This window comes from Lissotriton helveticus, chromosome 4_1, assembly GCF_964261635.1.
Source record: "Lissotriton helveticus chromosome 4_1, aLisHel1.1, whole genome shotgun sequence".
Classification (NCBI taxonomy): domain Eukaryota; kingdom Metazoa; phylum Chordata; class Amphibia; order Caudata; family Salamandridae; genus Lissotriton; species Lissotriton helveticus.
This window is the reverse complement of record NC_136063.1, coordinates 2,075,558,121-2,075,572,799: the sequence shown is the minus strand read 5'-3', so window position 1 is coordinate 2,075,572,799 and position 14,679 is coordinate 2,075,558,121. Positions and strand designations below refer to the sequence as shown.

General features: G+C 40.2%; 1 protein-coding gene across 1 annotated transcript in view; it reads left to right on the top strand.

The window, feature by feature from the left end:
• Positions 1 to 14,679, top strand: part of TENM1 (teneurin transmembrane protein 1) — a 1,826,288-nt gene that overhangs the window by 485,474 nt on the left and 1,326,135 nt on the right. The window contains exon 4 of the mRNA XM_078688755.1: positions 12,800 to 12,809. Within this exon, the coding sequence (XP_078544881.1) occupies positions 12,800 to 12,809 (10 nt within the window). The remainder of the gene's footprint in view (positions 1 to 12,799; positions 12,810 to 14,679) is intronic.

The window sequence follows — 14,679 nt, the reverse complement described above, 5'->3', positions numbered from 1 at the left end:
TTCGGTAAGGAACCAACGCATCACCTCCCCTGCATTGCAGTAAGAAACCGATACATCACCTCCTTCGAAGCAAGGAACCAACACTTCACCTTCCCTGAGTGTGAGGAATCAACACATCACCTTCCCTGTGGCCTGTTTTGTTTGTTTGTGTGGCGCATCCCAGGTGCTTTGTGAGCAAAGTGTCGCATCTGCAATTTGCTTTAACTGAACTATTTTATACCATCTGAAAGTCATAGTTGTATTACTGTATTGTGGATTTTTGTCATTTGCTCTTGTTTTGGTTTAGATAAAGATTACTTATTTTTCAAAACTGGTGTGGTGTCCATTTGTGTTTTTTTCACTCTATTACTGTATGTGTTCATAAATGCTTTAAACACTGCCTCTGAGATAAGTCTGTCGGCTTGTGCCAAACTACCAAGGGGGTGAGCAGGGGTTATTTTAGGAGTGTATCCCCCTTACCCTGACTAGAAGCAAGGACAAAGGTACCTACTCTTTTAACTATAACCTATATTATTACTAAGTCCAACGCCTCTAGCACAAGTCTTTATAACGACTTGCATTGTAACGAACGTGATGTAAACTACCACTTTGTGAATGTATTTGATGTAACGTCGTACATTTCACACATACACACACGAGACCACGGCACACAAGCAAGACCACCTCCACCCTGATGCACTATTCATGAGTAAGGTAACACTATTACAGGAGTCATGGAGTGCTAAAAATATCAGATTTCCAACTTAAGGTCTGTTTCTTTCGTTTCCATCAGTGTTCCTGTACAAACAAACATTTACATTTGGTTCAGGACACAGTTATTGCCAAGTGATGTTCATTGCGATAGACCATGAGAACTTTGATGCACAATATCATCTAATCACAATGTTTTATGTTTTTAGGTAAAAAAAACGCCATTAACATCACCCTGGACTTTGTAGCTAATTATTTATTTTACGTTGTTCACATTTGTTGCCAATTGCCATTATTTTGCCAGTGATCAGTCATGAGGGAGATTCTTGTAGAGCTCCTTCAAAGACAAATAAAACTGAAATAAAGAAATAACTTTGTTTTTAACACTGACCAGCAATGTGTAATCTTTACTCCAAATAGTGAATGAATTTGACCTAGTGGGGCTTACTAAAAGGAGACTTAGGCTGCTGAAACTTTGTGTGATCTTACTCTTGTCCTGCAAACTGACCAATCACTTTAGTCATCCATCATATCATTGCGCAGCTGATACCTTCCTGCGGAGACAAGTGGGTCTGTACATATGATCGTGTTAAAACTTACAAACCCCATGATACCAAATAACATTTGGGGCCATGTTGGAATGAAAAGATGATGCCATTAGATAATATACATTTCTTGGAAGCTCTTGTACAAAATACACCTTGATTCATGAGTTTGTTCTTTACCTAGTTGCATGAATTCATACAACCACAATTATATGCGTAATCTATATTTAAGCAGCATCCACATATATTATGTTTATTCACTCCTTTCAGAGGATTGTTTAGAATGAACTCTGATCTACATTACAAAGGAGCATTCAATTGCTTTTGTCACTTCAATGCAACTTTATAGAGAAGCTGCTAATCTATTTGGAAACTTGCCAATAACATTATTCCTTTGATTGATTATCACTCTTCAAAATGTCTTACTCAATACACTTCAACTTAAAATAAATCAATATTCTTCTTTGAACCATGACGACACAGTATCTCAAGACACTATCATAGAGCTTTAAAAAGCAATGCTATTATAGTGCAGCAGTATTATACAACTTCCTATTTCCTCATGTTATAATATCATGTCTATGTTACATTAGAGTATAAAATATCAGATAATATATTTAATATGTCAGTAAATGTACTGATTGTGCTCTATATTGAGCTACAAAATACCCCAAATTAGAATGCCATGTAATTCAATGTGGATGTGACAAATTTATTGAGAATTATCCTTGAGATCGTTGCACACATGTTTGAAAGGTCAAGCTGGAATGTATGCCATTGCGTGATACGTTTAGACATGTTGTGTATGTCACTAAGGCCCTACCTCAGGTAGGAAACTTTCCAACTAACATCCTTGGTTTGAATTCCGACTGCTGTATTACGATTACGGCGGTCGAAATTCAAACAGGCCAGACAATACCGCAGAACCGCAACATAATCCCTTACAGATGCTGTATACACCGTTAGTATTATGATCAGGGCCGGACTGGCTACCGGGCAGTTAGGAATGCTGCTGAGCTGGGGGCTGATTTCGATAATGGGGACCTGCGTGAGCTGAACGAAATTCGTTTTGCTTTCTGTATTTCGAAGCACACGCAGGTCTCCATGGACGAAAGCAGCCTAAACTGCAGTAAAATCAGGCAGCAGCTCGGCAGCATTCCAAATTGCACGGTAGCCAGTCCTGCCCTGATTATGATGTTGGTTTCCAACAGGCTTTCCATGTCAGGCTTTCTGATATGGAAAGCATGTCCAAAAGCTACTTTGGGGGCCCCAGCAGGGCCCCCTTCTTCAGTGGACTCCGGTTGGGGCTGAGGTGCCCCCCTGTAAATCCCTGCACCGTGTGGCAGGCACCATGCCTGCCACACGGTGCAGGGATTTATAGTCTATGGGTGCTTGTGCTGCGGCCGGTTTCCAACCACTGCATAAGCTCCCATAGGGAAATGGGAGTCTGCAGCTGCACCATGTGCGATCGCATCATAATTTCGGTTTCAGGCCACCGACCCAAGATCGGTCGGGTCCGAAACCACAGGGATGTCAGTCAGAGGCAACTCCCCCCGACATCCAAATTAGGGCCTCAGTATTCATACTTGTACTAGTGTGTGCTTTTTAATTTATGTTTTAATGTATCTTTGTAAATCAGATAGTAACACCAAAAACTATTTGTGTGGTATATTTTTGTTTTTCTCGCTTAAATAAAGTATCTTTATATTCCCATGCTGTAATTAAAATGTTCAGATCCGAGTGACTAAATTAGGACTTTTAATTTTCCAAAGGAAGTACACCATTATGTTCAATATTAAAACAGCTTTTACTTGAATTGCTGTAAACCTGTTCCAGTGCGAGTTACACACATGCATCCTTGCCATCATAAAGATACTAATTGCCAACATGACAGTGTCTTCACAGATCAAAAAAGTGTATCTAGTAATACTTATTTGTCATTGAAAGAAAATTGAAAATATTGTGTACCTCATAACTGGTGGTCTCAAACCGATGCTGGAATTTTATATAGTGATATTTTACAGAAAGCAAGATATTTCCTTTACTTCAGGTTATAGAGTGAAACAGCCTCCCTTTGCAAGAGTTGGATCACTACCTTTACAGTCTCCACTAGGAGATGATTCACTACCTTGGAACATTAGGGCTTGTTGGTGTTTCGCTCGCGGTCGGCTACTGGATATTCTTCCATATAAGCAGGTGTTGAAGCCCAGCCAAAAAGCCACAACTTCCAATGGAAGGGAAAAGCTAGGCCTGGTGTCAGTATCCAAGCAATACACTGCATGGAGCCATAAATGTTCCACTTCTTCACTGGATGCCAGGAAGATGCTGGGGTGGAGGTTCAGATGTCTTTCTAAAGTGTTAGAGAAAATCCAAAGTGCATTAAGCCGAATAGAGAATGCCTTTGTTTGTTATTTATATCGACATGGACCCCATGTGAGATGACTTGCTCCACAATGCCAATAGATATTAAGGTAATATTCTTGAGAGGGTAAGATCTGACAGTAGTATGATAAAATATAGACAGAGCTGATAAGAAAAACACAAGAATGTATTTTGATGCCAAGGTTTGGGCACTGCAGGACTTTGCTTACGGCCAACAAAAGAACCAAAGAGGGCGAGTTATATAGGTATTGCTTAAACAAACAATGATATGCCTTCTGCAAAGCATTCCTGCATTTATACATTTGAGCTTGTCATATGTTAACGTGAGACCTGAGGCCAGAAGTAAAGCAGAGCCCTCTGGATGCTCCTTCTCTTTGGGCTAGCTATGACACGCTACACCCTTTTCCAAGGTTTGTTTTTCAATATGTACCTCAGAAAAAAGAGAAAACTTGGATTCTGATTACATTCAAAAGTCTGGGGCATCATATTGACCTCTCTGACCCCACCTCCATCCGAGACGTCACAGGATCCAACCAATCACTTAGGGCCTGATTCACAAAGGACCTCCACTCTCGTGGCGGAGGTGCCACAGCCGCGGGGGAGACTCAACACTGGGGACGGAATCTCCAGAATGTGAATTCTCATTGCGGGAATCCCGCCCCGAGACACTTCCCCACGACTGCGCGGCGGCCACCACGAGTGCGGAGGCCCTTTGTGAATCAAGTCCCTATTGTCTGAATACCCGTGATGTGCAAGAAGCCAGACACTTGGCTTCACCCTGTAGCCTGATGCAGCACACACCGTCCCCCAGCAAACACCTCAGACTTTATTGATAATACTTTCCACCGGCAACAGGCAGGCTCTAAAATTGTAACTTGCAACATCACCGGCGCAAAATCAATGTGTCAAGTTTCTGTGGAGATTGGAAAGTTAATATAATTCGCTACACTTGGATGATTAATAATCTGCCTGGTAAGAAGGTGATAAAGCAGGGAGAGCATATCTCATTGCTGAAGGGCATTTCGGCCCAATCCGAGGAAAACCCCACACATGCCATTATTATTGCGGGAAAGAGCATAAACAGTGATTACAAAAAGATATTTTCAAAGCCATTTCCCAGCCCGTTTTTAATTGCTGTCTTAAATAACAGCCTCCGGACGCCTGCCTCCCTCTTTGCGGGGTACAGGCGAGATCATAAAAACATTGATTATGCCAATGACCATTTTCCCACCTTCTTGTCCGGAGATAGATTATACAGTAGGAAGAAATCTCCTTTCGATACCTTGCTGTAATATCGACTGTAAAAAGAGATTGATTAAGGATTCGCCCAGGGGATTTCAAGAAGCCACAAATCACCCAAGGAACTCACAAATGCTTGTGAATAGGCTCGAAGCCCGAGTTTCATGTATAACTCAATGACGTGTCTAACTAAATCTTTTTTTGATGATGTTTATTGCGAATATAAAGTACATGGTAGCAGTTTGAAGGTTAAAAAAAGAATTTCGGAGGCATTTGTTGTCGCTGTTGCTTTGAAGTAGCTTCAGAATATGCTGAACTTTGCAGCCTATGTGAAGGAGCTCTTGTATTTTTTTCCTGCACGATTTACTAAATTGGTGCAACCCAACTGTGTATCTCAGCGCCAGCCTCCTTGCACTTCTATATATATTCCTATAATGCAGGCGTCCGCTGGTGAGGTGCATGATGTGGCCACAGGGAGGCCAAAATGCCTCTGCTAGCATAGAAGTCATTAACCTTCCTCGGACTGGAGTACATGCTGAGTGAAAGAGTTTGCACACAGTTGTAATTTCAGTGGCAACCTTTTTTTTGCACCACTTCAGAAATGAGGCCAAAAATTATCCTACACTTTGAACCGTCCGAATATCTTGTGCAGCTGTAGCTTCGTCGAAGTTGCAGTTTGAGCCTGAGTATGACTGTTTTGTTAAAGCATTTGCAATCTGGCACACATTCATTTTTATTTTAGTATTTAACCATGAACATGAGCAGTCTGAAATTAGATTTTTGTTGTGTAGCCCATTAGGAGTCAAACTTCCGCTACCAAAGAAGAAGGCGCATGCTGAACTGCATTCTGCTTTATGGATACCTAGCTGCATCACATAAAAAATAAAAACTATTTCTGACAAGAACTGGGTGACTGTGCGCCTAAAACCTGCAAAAACCTGCAAAAATTCTAGTGGTCAAATAAATGATGTCCGCCATTCTTCTGCCTCTCGCAGCTAATTCTGGATGTTTTTTAAAGTATGTCTGTATTGGTAATAGAAGTGCCAGCCTTCATGGAAGATGGTCCTCACATTGCATGATACAAAGTGTACGACAGGCCATGAATGACGCGAAGCAATGATCGTCTTCTAAATGTATTTTTAATACCTTTAAGGTAACCACCACTTTATACGATGCAACATGATATGACACAATGCACAGCTATCATGGAAGTATAAAAAATACACTTCGAGGATGCATCATGCCACGTTGCATCATGCATCATGGCAGCCATCTTGTTTTTAGACATAGTTAATATCACATGTGTAACTGTGTTTCCTAGAAATCATTATACAGCACTACTATCCAATTGTTCTACTGAGTTCTGCAAGTTTATTCCTTTGTGTTAAAATGTTTGAAATGATTGTCAATGGAGTGGGTCTCTAAGAGGACCCTGTTCTTTAATCATTTACTAATTGCTCTGAGCAATGGTTTCCAATGCTGCCCCTTGGTCTGATCCACAGTTAGAGATATCCCGGGTAAACTTCTCTGGAAGGGTAAGACTGTTTGGCGCATGCATACATTTGCTTATGAGGCACGTATTGTAAATATAGTTGTCTCATTAAGCTCCTAATAGGGTAGTGTAAGTAAATATCAAACATTGCCATTCTTGTGGGAAGTGGGAGCAGTGATATTTGTGGCTTTGCCCATTTGAGTATGATGGCACAGAAACTTCACAAGATGCCTGCAGTAGGACAACAGTTATATTGTCTAAAAACAGGCAACCTTCGGTATGACTGTAACTCTCACCCAAAGATTAAGTGCTCTTTTTGTACCCCTTCAGTGCACAACACAATTGTATGCTCAAAGATCACGAGATGATCACAGGCACATCCATCTTGTTGGGTATCCACAGACTCCGTAGTTGCTTTACAGTTATCTTCTACCTGATCACAAAAAGGAATCTAATATATAATAACTTTCGTTGACATTGGCAATATCCCCAACATATTTGGCCATCATATTCGAGGGAAAGATAATACCACTCTAAACAATGGCAAAGAGCTATTGATTTGCTTTGCCAGTGCTTGTTTGGTTAAACATATATTATGTGCATAGTGGAAATTCTAACAATAAAACAGTAGCCCATGCATATCAATTTTTACTGTATATGGCTTCTTATTGGAATACCTGATTCAAAATCAATTTTCACTGCGTGTACATTACCATGAAAACAAGCATTACTCCTCCATCACAACCACCCCCTCCTCAGCTGTAGATTTTTAAAGACCCATGGATAACAGCGTATTGCAGTCTGCACGGGCAATGAGTCTCATAGAGCTCTTACACTGAGAGAATACAGCATGTCTTGTGCTGGAACAAGGTAAATCAAACCCTGTGGGTGACAGGGAGGGGTGGAAGATTTCAATATGTCATTTGCAGTGGAAAGGGGGGTATTATTGATGGTGTTGTGGGAGGATGGTGGGAGAGCAGGTATTTTGTTTATAGATGTGGATAGTCATAGGGCTATTTTTTTCATTTCACTTCCATTATTACTTCACCGTTTGCTGCTGGTCTGAGAAAGGCACAAGGGCTTGGGTAGCCATACATGGTATTGTGTTGCAGTCATCAATAACACACACAATGGTTCCACCTTGGGTTCTAAGTGACATCATTGACAACTTGAACTTTACTCTTTGTTTCTTTTTGATGCCACTTGGAACCTCATTGTGGCCCAAGTGAACCCTAGCCCAACCCCTATATCCAGTTATTCTATCATGTTCACTGGAGAAGTATATTTCCAGTACGTGAGTATTTTAACATGAGATTATAAGAGAATGAAATTTTAATATAACATTTAATACATTAGCCAAGATAGAACAAAAACCTTCAGTATAGACCAGAAAATTAGAAAAATATAAGATGTACTACATGCAATATTTGAGAATGAGCCATATGTGGGGATTTATTTTTGAAGATGGAATAGCGCACTGAGCTAGAACGGGCTTGGAGTGAGCCTGCAAAAACCTGAGGAATAACAAAGAGAAAAAGAAGGAGAGGTCCTAGTGATAAGTGTGTTGCTATTCTAAACAAAATACGTCTCAAGGCAAAGTTTTCTAGATCCTCTGGCAAAGGTGCAGACTCAATGCTGACTTACCAGTTCAAGACAGAACACCTGACTGTAGCCCATAAACAACCTGCCCATTATATGAGAATGCTGCATTCTGGATAGCTATCGATCCTGTGAGACTTACTGGAGAATTTGTTGTTAAGAGGTTCTAAATCACTTTCACTATGAATAGACACCTTCAAGAAGACACAAAGGATATATGTTTATGATGTTACTATTAAAATCACTGTCATAGCCTACTGCAAATAATCAGCACAGTTGTAACTATGAAACTGAACAAAATAGTGCCAATGAAAGCAAAATAGTTAAAAAAATAACAACATTGTAACAGTAATGATGTTTTAGAATTTACTTGCATAATAAGTGTGGAAACTGTTTCTGTTCTCCAACCACTCCTATGCACACACATATATATTGACTGAAAAACACAAGTTTCAGGGATGTTATAGTTAGAAATTAGCATTTAGAAAACCTTACAAATTCACAGAAAAAACCCACAGGTTTCAGGGATGTTATAGTTAGGCTCAGATTTCACTCATAAAAACCAGTGAAATTCAGCAGCAGTTATAGTTACCTAAACTAACTATAACTTACAACCCCACAATGCACTGCTTATGACTTCACATATTACATCACTTATGTCATGGTCTGTAACATCACTGGTAAAACTCAAATGAGATCACTGATGACATCACTGATGATATCATATAGTGATTGTGAGTACTTTCTAAACGTTTATGGGTGTTAAACATATACACTAAGGTACTACAAGAGTATTACATATGTCCAGATATACATATTTGGTTTAAAATCTCTAAAACTACTGAATGGATTTACACCGAATAACAAAAGGTATGATTTCCAAAACAAAATATACTTTTCTGCCACATTTGGTGTAATTCTGTCCAGCGGCTCGGGCTGCGGGCGTGTCTAAAGACTCTGTGGGAATTAACAAGGGAAAAACACTATTTTGACCCCATTGTTTTCTCAGCGCCCGCTTGACGGATCACCCTGAAACTTTTTATGCACAACTAGAATCAGTGGCACACTTTTTGGGAACATTTCATGAAGATTTATCAATTGATACCAAAGATATAGGCTAGCCCAAGAAACACTAAAAATTCCCCTGCCACCCAAAAACCCATACCTGACCTAAACACAAAACATTCCCATGCCACCCTGAACCCTAAAAAGTCCCCTGCCACCCAAAAACCCATGCCTGCCCTGAACTCTGAAAATTCCCCACCACCCAAAAACCCATACCCACCCTAAAAATCCCTTACCACTCAAAACGCACATCATGGACTGCATGTACCATGATGCAAAGGAGCAAACGTTCCTGGGATATGATATAGTGTCCAGCCACACCCTTTTACCTGCTCAATATGATTTTCATGACCTCCTCTACCATTTTTCACACATTCCTAATGGTCCTTTTTGTAAAACATTATATTCCACCCTATTGATTACACTTCATCCGGCCCGAGCCGGATAGTACGGCTTGAGCCGGCGAGTACGGCCAGGGTGGGGACGTAAAGATACGACTCGTAAATGACCTCTGTGAATATCAAAAGTCGTAGAGTTAGACTTTTGTCTCAGATTGTTTTTGTGAATCGGCCCCTCTAAGTGTGTGTGTGTGTGTGTGGGTGTGTGTGTATTCACATATATAGATACATTGTCAACCCTAAGCAAAGAAAATACTGATTGTCATTGGTTTTGACTGTTTTGTTGAGTGTCAACAGATGTGTGCTATTTGGTCTATGAAGGTGTTGTATTTCTGATGATTGTATGTATTAAATTATGTGATTTGTTCAATCGTTGTCCTTGTAGTGAACCCTTGTCCTGTTGACAGCACACACTGGTAGGAAGACCTGAATGCTATTTACCCACTTTGACCTTAAAACCTTCTGAACAGTTAGCTTGTTCCTCTGCTCTATCTTTCTGATAATATCAGCTCAGTGTGCCTTGAAGGGATTAGACTTGAGAAGTCTTAAAAATAAGTCTGCAAAACTATCAGTTAACGATTCTCCTGGGCAATAAACATCAACACAAAAGAACTGAGAAACCTCTATATTTTCACACAATGACCAGGGCTGCCTCAGTCTGATGAAGCTGTAACCTCTTCTGCCTACTCTTCCATCTCATCCTGAAAGTTTTTGCAGCGCTCACAAAAACACTCCAGTGCTTTCACAAGCTGTATCCAAGGATGTGACACCTGCTTCTGCGCACGTGACCCATTCACTGAAGAAGAGTGCTTAGTAAAAGGTACTTTGAGAGAACCAAGCATTGCTAGCTTCCTATCTCTTCCTAGGACCTCATATTGGACTTTGACTGCAGTGGGTGCCTGCCACTACCAGATGCTTTTTTAACTTTGACTTTCCATTTTATTGGATTAACCTGTTTAACTACATACCTGACCAACTTGAGCCCTTGTCAGAAGAATATGTTAAATGATTCCCCGGCAGGGGGCTAAGATGATTCAGGTGGGACTTTTAGGGCTTTAAGTAAAATGCATGACTATGTTTTTTCTAGGGTAATGCCCCACCAAGAACTCTGGATCTGTCCTTGGACACTAAGGCCCTGATTATGTGATGGGCCGTCAATTCCAACCAGTGCATAAACCCCTTCTTTCGGAATGACAAGTTAAATGGTTTTTAATGCATCAGATAATTGTCAAATTCCTTAAACCTGCCATTATTTAACAGGGGAAATGTATACAGCATTTACCATACCATGCAGATTTTAGTGCTTTAAACAACAAAATCCACATTATTCCTTTATCAGGTGCGCTAAATAGTACCTATACTTGTAATCAGGCCCTAAAAGTGGTAAAGCTCATTAGACAATGAAAAGAAGCAGAATTATCTTTTTATAAATGACTCATGCTTTGACAGCTATCAACAGAAACAGCAAGTGCTTTACCAACCTTTAGAACATTGCTAACGCGGGATTACTGGTTACTAGTTACCTTACCAAATCCCAAACTATGTCGACTGAATCGTTGGTACCTGTCATTGAGTAAAAAGGTAATCTTTCAATAGATCAATCAATTTAAGAACTTACACCACTCTAAATGACCACTGACCAAATTTTAAGTTTCAAAGATTTAATATAAAGTCAAAGATAACTGAAGATACAAACTTCTCAAAATGAGATTAAGAAGATAAATCGGTATCACTATGAACATGAACTTTTTGAATAGTCTGAGTCTGAAAAACAGAATAATAAGTACAAGCTCAAAAACCATAAGGGTTGCCAAAATGGATACAAGTTGCAACCTCAAAGTCATTACAGAAAAGAAAAATTCAGGTTAGTCTGTCCCTACACTACACTAAGTGACATCCCTACTTAGCAAGATCTTTACCCCTCTAGGTGTCAGCCGTGGTGACTTCCTAAGAAGATCACGCACTTCTCTTTGTCTCTTCTCTGATAATGGGTCTCTCCTGATCAGCCTATCTGCCTACCCATCCGCTTCCTTAGGCTCCCAAAATCATCTGCTCTGCTCTCCTCCCGGGTCTCTTTCCCTAATACCAAATCACATTTCCAAAAGAAACGCCCCTTGGGACGCCCCTCACGTGGTACATCTTTGCGCGGTAAACTCCATGATGGTACTCTTGAAGACCCTCGTTAAAGTTGACCTTGGTTCCCAGGCTTCTTCTCCAGTGCGCTGATACCCCCTGAAATTCCTGGAAACTCCTACAGGCCTGCGCAAGGCGCCACTGAACAAAGTCCCTTTCATTCGAGCTGATTAGGACCCTCGCACCTGCATACAGTTCGTCCTGCAGTGGGCCTCAAATTCCAAACTCCACCATATCTATAGGTCATAAAATATAAGTGAAGCTCTGTACTTGGCACCTCTCGACTTCTCCTCTAACGAGCACATGGCACATCAAAGGAGATGACATTATCAGTTCAGGCCTACTTGATTTACATGAAGCAGGTCCCTGCACTCTTAAAACGTTAACTTGATTTAAACAGTAAACATTCTTAACCAGCATACGTTTCTAAAATAACACATCTATAAAGCATATACTTTTAACCCTAAGTTCAATAGTACATTTAGAAGAACCATGTCAACCTTGTCTCACATTATTTTAGCAGCACGTTTAGATTTGCTTGTGAATTGCCATGAGGCCTACACAATATACTGGTTTTTAGAGTTACATTCAACTCTTACATTATTCCTTTAACATGAGAACGTGAGGTTTTCATATTCATCCCAAACATTTCTACATTAGTCTCACACAGTTATGATTATTGTTACTCTACTTAAACATTCTATGCATTTCACTACTGAATATAAGACACTCTGTGTATTTCACTTCTAAATATAAACACTCTGGTGCAAAGTACATGTTAACTAACTACGTGCTTGTAAATATGGTACACTTATACATTTTTTCAAACTTGTGCTTTCTCAGTCCCCCCTTTGATGACCTTCAGGGGTCATCACCATCAAGACACTAAAAATGTAGAACCCTTCAAAGCGAAGTCATAGCTGTGCCACTTCTTTTCATACTCTCTAATGCTTTCAGACTCTTGTATTGAGTGTCCTGCATCGCTGTCAACTCTTCCTCTTGTTTCCTCATAGTTCTCTGCAACCTATTTGCTCTATAACATTGATACAAACGCACCAATCCCCACAAAGTGATTACACAAATCACTATTATGATGATGGGTTTCAGTATGTACCAAACGATACCCTTTCCTAAGTTGGCAAACCAACTTCCAACTTTACCCATTCCATGACCTACTTTTTCCCACACATTTACCTTTGCCAGGTCCTCAATTTCGTAGTGTATGGCAGTGATGTTTTGTATATACTTCTCTAGAGGTTTTGAATTGTCTGGAATGTAAGTGCAGCATTCCTGGACCTTCAAAGCCTTACAGACTCCTCCCTCTTTAGCTAACAGAACGTCTAAAGCAAGTCGGTTCTGAAGAACCATTGCCCTAATCGATTGCATCTCCCCTTCTATCAGCATCAATGATCTTGCAGTACTGGCAGATAGCCTATCTACGACTGTAGCTAACCTCCTGATCTTAATGTCATTCAATATCAGTCCTAAGAAAGGGAATGCAGCACCGAGTACATCTCCAACTACTTCTGCTGCACCCAGCCCTCGCTTCCATCTAGTTGGTATTTCTTTCTTTGGCGTGTCTAAATTCTCAACATGATATATTTTAGGGAAGACAACAGCCAGATAGCATGATCCGTACCAATTATCTGGTAACTTCACATAGGCATTTCTTCCACATACAAAATATACATTTGGAATTGCTTGCATCCCTTTCAAAAAGTCCTTAGAGTAATACTCCAATTGAAAGGCATGTTCACAATTGACTTGACCTACATAAAAGTTTTCATAATAACAGTGACTCCTGTGAATGCACAGTTTCCCCCGTTTCTCCTTATCCAAAGCAATTGGACCAATACTACCTTTTCTTTGATGTGCCCTTTCCTCCTTGGTCCAATCTGTTTCCCATTGTCCTGATGCCTTCAAAATCTTCTGCCTCCTGTATCTAGTATCTACCTGTCCTATAAACTTTTTCTCAACTTCTGATATTTGACAAGTCAGATTGTTTCTTCGAGCATGTGAAGTATCTAGCGTTTTCCATGGAATAAACCATTTGTGTAATCTGTCTTCGCTTTTGTAATAGTCCCATTTGTTCAAATGCTTGAAATTCGGGACCTCTGGCAATGTCGAGTCGAAATTCGAGAAATAATACTCAAATCCATCTCGTCCATATGCTCAACAACAAACTGCATGTGATTCCATATGTCAATGGAAGATGATGGTATCTGATACCCTCCTCCACAGAAGCTGGTAATTGCATACAAACGTAACAATCCTTCACTTCCATAGCATCAACATATTCATAAAGCAATTTAGCATAAGCATTTGACTTGTAATTTCCCTGTGACTCATCTGTATGTAGCCTTTTTATTTCTGCATCTAACAACGCTTTGTCTTTATCATTGATGTTTCCCTTTTCCTTAATAATGGTAGTTTTCGGTGTTGACACTCCCTTGACCTCCTTGACTGCAGTTTCATCCCTTTCGTGTCCCACTAGGAATGAAACAGTTACCACTAAAATTATAAGAGAAACCACTACTCCTAAAATTGTAACAACTATACATTTTGCCCTGCGGTTCGGGTTGCCAGCCTCCATGTTCTCAAACAGTGTAGTTCTTGGCTTTCTTCCAGCATTCACTTCTTCTCTTTTCTGAGCCAAAAGTCTTTCTTTCTCACAATGTCTTTCTTTTGAACACTTAGAAGCTTGACAATTTATTCCGCAAAGCAGTTCAAAGTCCCGTAGAAATTAGAAAACCCTAGCCCTTCTCCATCCACTAAAAGGAAACCCCTATCACTTTTCTTCTTCCACTCGGCGCTAGGTTATCTTGCAACAAGTTTACAATTTCTTTTCAAAAGTCTTATTTTCATCTAAAGTTATGTATGGCTCAAGGAGGGACACTACGTCTTCATAAATGTCCATCCGAAGTAACATTCCCTCAGGTTCTGGGCAGTTCGTACCACAACATGGAAAGTCAACTGTTTCTAGGATTATTCTCCTTATTTCGCTTTGGACAAGTGGACGGACGAAATTGAGAGTTAGCGTTTTTTCAATTTCTACTCCTGGTACTATCAGTTCTACATCCACAATCACAAAGGGGTCCGTTCTAATCAGGATCACTTTCTTCACCTTTCCAGTTCT